We start from the raw sequence: 6,842 nt of genomic DNA on the forward strand, positions 1-6,842 counted from the left end.
ATATATAAAAAAATAAGTAGTGAATGCTGTTTTTACGTGTTTCTATACTCTGTAAACTAGCTTAGTGTGAGTGCCTTCCAGCAATGCATTAAACTCTGTTCACTATAGAGAACTGAAATTATCAGCTGTTTGGCAACATACTCTCTTCCTAGATCTGTCTAGGATGTCCAGGCTTTATCTGGTGTAGCTTATGAAGGTTTTGCAACATCTGTCTTTGAAATTTGATAGTACCTTAATGTTATTAAATCTCTCTAGAGTAGTGTCTCATCTCTACTGATGACTATCCAACAGCTAAAGCACCTTGTGCACTTTAATTTAAAATGAAAGATGAAATTGCTGCCACAGTCTTCTTCATCACAAGGCTTGTGAAAAAGCAAGACAAGCTGAGCAAACATAAAATGGAGCTATTTGCAGCTAAACTGACAACGATACTGTTTGAAAAGTATAAGAACCATTGGTACTTAGACAATCCATCCAAGGGACAAGCCTTCAGGTAAGAAGACTCTGTGTAGAAGGGTGAGGAGAGGAGTGGAGTCATTACATGAAAAATTAAGATGCAGTATGTTTTCAGTACCTGGAACCCTTATACTAGAAATAGCCAACAGTTAGATGTAAAATGTAGCAAAGCAAAATCTCAGGAGAACTGTTGACTTATTTCTACAGCCTGAAGGGAGAAGTAGAATTTACTGGTAAAGGTTCACCTATTTTAAAAATGGTTTTACAGAAGTGTTTTCATATGTGCCTACCTAGGTATAGCTAGGAAGGTGAGGTGGAAAATTGAAGACAGGAAATAATGTGCATAAAATCTTGAGTGTGTGTCTGGTTTCTTGAATGTAGAAATCAAATAGTCTTAAACTGAATCAGAAAACTATCATACCTGCATATAATTCTCCACTAAGGAAGTGAGTTGCTGCACTGTAAAACCTTGTTAGGGTTTATAAACCAGCTCTTACTAGGCTGACTGCTGGTTAAGGCTGTAAGTGAGACCTCCTATCAACAGGCTAGCTATGCTGAGATAAAAACAGCTGAATTTTGAATGTATTTGTGCATAGGCAGAACTTGCATAGTAGCAGTGAAATCTTAAACTCCACCTGCTCTTGTGCTCTTACCTAGGTGTATAAGGATAAACAAACACCAGAAGAGAGATCCATTGCTGGAACAAGCTTGTGTGGAGAGTAATGTGGACTTTAATACGCTTGGCTTGCCAAAAGAGATGACGCTATGGGTTGATCCATTTGAAGTGTGTTGCAGGTGAGTTGTGAAGTTGAGATTAAAGACAACCTCTGTCAAGTATTCTAGTACAAACTTGATCCTCTCTAAGCCTATTGCTAGAGGCTTAATGTCTGGAGGTGCACTTCATTATTAGTGCCAGTTGACTGGTATCAGATGTCCATGCTTCCAGTGCAGAGTTGCCTTATACAAATATAGTTGCTTCTAGATATGGTGAGAAGAACCGGCCCTTCACAATTGCTCACTTTGAAGGAGAGGAGAACAGAGAGCTTCCTCACCAGATAAACTATGCTGTTGATAGAGCAGCACTGGACTATCATTCTGGCACCTCCTCAGATGAGGAGAACTTCAACAAGGAGCCAAAAGCTATCCCTACTGTCAGCAACCCTAACAGTGTCTACCAGGTAAGCATGTGCTAATATATGTAGCTGTCAGTAAGAGCTAGAATCTGCCCTATAGGCTCATTTGTGGCGGAGTGCAGTAGGCTGAAAACTGGCTAGACCAGTCTCCTCCTGCCCTGAAAAGTATTTTAACACAATCTTATTTCTTGCTCTTAGTTCAATGACTACTGCAAGCCGCCCATACAGACCTGGTCTCAGTATCTTCATAGGAAGACATACATGACTGATAGACTTTCTCAGACAGGTTCATACTATGCCCAGCACAGGGTTTACAAAGTCTACAGGCCAACAATTGCTTTCACAGGACCGCGTGTTGATAGATACCATTGGATCAATACCAAGCGGTAGACCTGTGGCTGCACCTGCTACAGGCTGTTGAAACACTGGGTACAGGATGAAGGCTGGCATTACAAAACTTTGTACGTCAAGGAAAAAGCACTTACTGTCTACTCCCTATGTCTTGTGCATCTGAAACTTTGGGGTTTTATTACATAACTGTTTTAATGTTTTAATGTTAATGTAAGATTGAAAATTAATGTTTAAGACTATTTGTAAGTTAAAAAGGAAATGCAGATATCAATAAATCTAATCATGTTTTTTTAAAAGCTGTTTGATCTGATCTCAGTGCCCTGAAGGGAGTTTAAAAGGAGCCATATTGCTTGGTGAGAGCACAAACAAGTAAAGGACAATAAAACGGCCTCTGAGTTACTTTGAAAGATAGTCTGCTTCCTTCTGGCAAAGGTAGTAAAGGCAGAAGCATGCTACTTAGTTGCAGTGTGTGTGTGTGGGGAAGCATCTATACATCACAGGCAGAATAAACCTCTTTGCTTTCACTTGAGAGGGCTTATGTATGTGACTGTGAAAGATTGTCTTGTGGCTCCAGCTGGGCTTTTGCCTCTTAAGCTGTAATTTATCTGTCAGAAGAATGCTACCTTGGAAAGGAGAGGTGGTGTAGCTTTCCACAGCTTAAGCTAACACATCACCTCATAGGATGGTGGAGCTGTTATCGCTACAGATGTCTAGCCTGCCTATCAGCAGTACTTTAGGCCATAATAAGAGCCTCTTCTATAGCTCTGGATAACTTAGGTCACTTGGACTGTCTTCTAGTTAGCCCAGAACACCAGACTGTTGAAGACTGTTCTCAGGAGAAAGGAAAAGGACTTGGAGTAGTGGGAGACCAAAGTAGTAGGCTTCTAAACTATGTTCTAGATCATAGTTCTAGGTACTGAGCAGATAAAGGGGTGTCAGATAGCCACATACTCCACATGACTGCTTCACTTAGAGTCCGTAAGAGGACATACTCCTAATCACTCATGAACTATTCCTGTACTGCCTGCTGATAAACTTGAGAGCACAAAGATTGCAGTAATGATATCACTTTTTGTCTTGCTAGTAAATTCCTTCGTTATGCTCAAATGCAAGTTCTGGTAGGAACAAACTAGCTTGTCAAAAAGCAACAGTTCATGTAGCTATTTTCAATTGTCACTTACTGCATGTGTTCCTACTTCCTGTAGTCCAAATATCAGTATCTAATAGGCAATAATTCAAAACACCTATGAAGTAATCCTAAAAGGAAGGCATTGTCTGATCTGTAAATGCTAGGAGCCAGCTCTAAGACTTGAGGGCTGCCTGTATAAGTGAAGCCATATAGGAAATTTTAATCATAGACCTTAGCTACTCACAGAGCAGGTGTGAAATTGGTACTATTTACTGTGTTAAACCCCAGGTGCTTCATAGGCTGTATCCCAGCTTACCTTTCAAACATGATGTGGATAGGAATGATCAGAAGGAATCCTAGGGCTGTAATCCACAATTTAGCAAAGAGGCACTGTCTCAGTCATACTCCACAATGAATTGATCTGTTTCTTCAGAATAAATCCACATCCCTGATTCACTTGGACCTTTGCACAAGACTTCTTGAAACAAATTTGGTATTAATAGGATTCAGTAGACCATTCATAAAAAATAAGTGGAAATCTTGCACTCTAAGTATGCAACATTTTTTTTTCCTAAAAGACTTGATTTTTTTAAAGCCTGCTATTAATACATGAATACTGCATTCTGTGGGGTGTGAATAAACTAATTTAAATGAGATGTGAGGTAGGAGGCTTTTTCATTACTGTGACTCAGAAGCAGTATTTCCAGCTAATTCTTATGGCCTTGATAATGGAGCCTGCGTGTGGGGAACTTAATCACTTTATTGTAATCACTTTTTTTGCAAGACCAAAATAGATTTATGTACTGGGTGATGGTGTGAATGCTGGTGGGAAATCTGAGAGAATAGAATGGGTACCTAATTCATGAGACTAATTCAGTTGCTTCTTGGTGTTAAATATTTGATAAAGGTATTCAGTAACTCAGTTCCAAGATCTTGTCCCTTGCCCTCATGAATTTTTGTGCTGGGGGGTGGGTGGGAAGGATGTTAGCTGACTGTTTCTTCCCACTTGTTGGCTATCTAAACCAGAGGCTGTGGTGAGCAGAAAACAGGTGATGCCTACAGTGATTAGTGAATGGTAAGTGTTTCATGTGATGCAGGGGTTGGCTTTTGAATTTGGGTGAGGGAAGAGAAGTCTGTTTCAAAGTTTAAAAGCAGGGCTAGTCTTTGACAGTGAGGAACCCAAGTTAGTTTTGAAGACTTTCTGTAGCATGCTATGACATACGAAGACTAAGATTCTTACACTTGCAAAGAGGTGTTACTACAGCAGATGTCACATGGTGACTTCAGAACAGGTGCAGGCTGTACAGGATGGGCATGCTGCATTTGATGGTGCAAATCTCTCCCATTACTGTTGTAATTCTTGGATATGGCTGGGGCTACAGTTGTTAGCGGTCTCTATGGTCTATATGTCTATAGCTGGAACATATAGCATTTGGGTTGGTTGTTCTATTGATCTCTTTCCTAGATAGCATCAAGCATGCCATGACTTAAAAATGAAACTTTTGCAACTTATTTCCTAGTTCCAGAACTTAGTGGATATGATAATATTGAGTAAGCTGACTGGATATGAAGTTGACAAACCTGAAAAAAGGAAGAGTTTCTGAAGGCGTTGCCTGTGGCATTACTGAGGGGTATGCTGGAGGCAATACACAGGTTAATTTCTGGAGCCTACAAAGGGAAGAAAAATTGCTTCTGTAAAAAAAGGTGAATACATTTCAGATCTGCAAAGTAAGAGGGATTAATGGGGTATAAATTCATTTAGATGTCAGCTTTGATTTGCAGTAAGTACATAGAGCCAACAAATACCACATGAAAACAGAGACTGTTTAAAAAAATCCCTAGCATATCACAGCAGTTCATCTTGCCAATTTTCTAATTAAATAAATGAAAGTTTACTGTACCCCTGGAGCTCTGCATTCTAGTCCCTATTTTTATTATTTTATAGAGTTATAAAAGGTCCTGGAGAGTTTACCTAGACGAAAGCCATAGTGTGCTAAGAACTGTACAAAGACAATGAGAGACTCCTTGTGCCAAATTCTAAAAGAAATATTATTTATCCCCATACTAACTGTGCAGGGATGAATTGATGTGTTTGAAAATATATACAAAGGTGCTGCAGCAAAAATAACTGATCTTGGATTTTCTGGGACAGAATTTTGACCTGAAAACTATCCTATACCATTTCAGAGAAAACAAATAGATTTTACTGTTTCCTAACTGATCATTCTCTACTTGATCTTGACTTACAATTGATAGATTCTTCAAATATTGTAGGCTGAATTTTTTTCATACCTCTTTTCTTTGGAAGCACTGATTATTAAATATCAGTATCTTAACTTACTTCAATGTGAAGTCTGAGGAACTGTAGGATGTGGATACCATATTGATATATAACAAACTCCCTTGCAGAAAGGGTTGTAGGATTAACTACTGTTAGTTCTCCGTTAGAAGTCATCAAGCAATCTAGTATATCCTGAAAAGAACTTGCTGTTTCTGCCAAAAAAAACAGACAAGCAACAACAACAACAACAAAAAAAAACACAATTCTTTAGACTTAGTGGTTTTTATTTTCACTTTGTTGTGTATGATTTCTTGTGTTCTGAGTCTTTCTCCTTCACTGCTAGAGCACTTACTCCATAGAGGAGAGTAACTTTAATGTGTCCGTCCAGCAAGATCTTACTGCAACAAATATAGTTTATGGCTACTTCAATGCTGACAGAAATCTTTGGGTTACACTCAAGAGCTCAGACAGAAAAGAGGTTAGATTTACTTTTGTCCAGAATGTGACTTTCCAGTAGTCCAGCTGCATGACTTGGGAGCTCAGCGTTGACATTTTTCAGAAGATCAAGAAGCAAAGATGTTTTCATATGCTTGCTTTTATCACCACCTGTATAAAAACACAAGTACTTTTTTTTTTTTTTTTTGAAACAATCATCTTACTATCTTTTTTTGAGTGAATAGTTTCACACACTGGAAAAAGGAGTTATGAAACATCTTTTGGAATGAAAATATTCTTCTTATTAGATCTTGCTTAGACTGGTTGCAGAATGCTCCTGGCAACTGAAAGCACCTTTTTTTTTTAGCGATGTTGTTTGATTCTAATGCTTTTACTGATGAAAAGAAATTGACTATCTGAATTTAACAAAAATAGTGATAGTCTATCAAAGTGTAAAATTCCATATTTTGTCAGAATTGTTTTTTTTTTTTTGGCTAAAAAAATGCAACATTTAAGATGTTTACCATGTAGAGGTGTTGTGAACTGTGGATTCAGAAGAATAATTCTGTATGCCATCAGGTCTCCCTCCTGCTTCAGAATCTTGATATCTGTAAGACCAGTATACACTAGTTAATGACTGCAAACAATTCCAGAGAGATCTGTGCTGCTTCCTGTTCTTGTTCTGTAAGCTGCTCAGACTTTTCTACATAGAACTTGGGCTAAATCATCAGTTTAAAATCAACTATTAGGACTAAAAGGTGGCTTTGACTAAATGTCTAATTTTAGAAGCAGTTTAAAAATGCAGAAGTATATTGGAATCTCTCCAATCTGCTAGACAGGAAAATCTCTCTGGAGTGCAAATATTTAGTGGATCATACAATGAGTTTGCTGTTAAGGAAGCTTTGGGAATTGCTCACAGGGTGACAACAATCGGGGCAGCTGAACTACCTGATGTACTCAGTACATGCTCTTAATTTCATTCTTTGCTGCACAGAGAAATTTTGTCCTCTGTGCTTCAGATAGTGTTTCAAATCAGGTTTTATTTTTGTTTATTTGT

General features: G+C 38.4%; 1 protein-coding gene across 1 annotated transcript; it reads left to right on the plus strand.

Annotated features, from left to right (window-relative positions):
- Positions 1-320: 320 nt before the first annotated feature.
- BTG4 (BTG anti-proliferation factor 4) lies at positions 321-1,979 on the plus strand. The gene is made up of 4 exons (XM_062594665.1): positions 321-493; positions 1,114-1,251; positions 1,439-1,634; positions 1,788-1,979. Exons 1-4 carry the CDS (start codon positions 321-323, stop codon positions 1,977-1,979), a joined length of 699 nt encoding a protein of 232 aa, XP_062450649.1.
- Positions 1,980-6,842: the final 4,863 nt, after the last annotated feature.

This window comes from Rhea pennata, chromosome 24 (assembly GCF_028389875.1).
Source record: "Rhea pennata isolate bPtePen1 chromosome 24, bPtePen1.pri, whole genome shotgun sequence".
Taxonomy (NCBI): domain Eukaryota; kingdom Metazoa; phylum Chordata; class Aves; order Rheiformes; family Rheidae; genus Rhea; species Rhea pennata.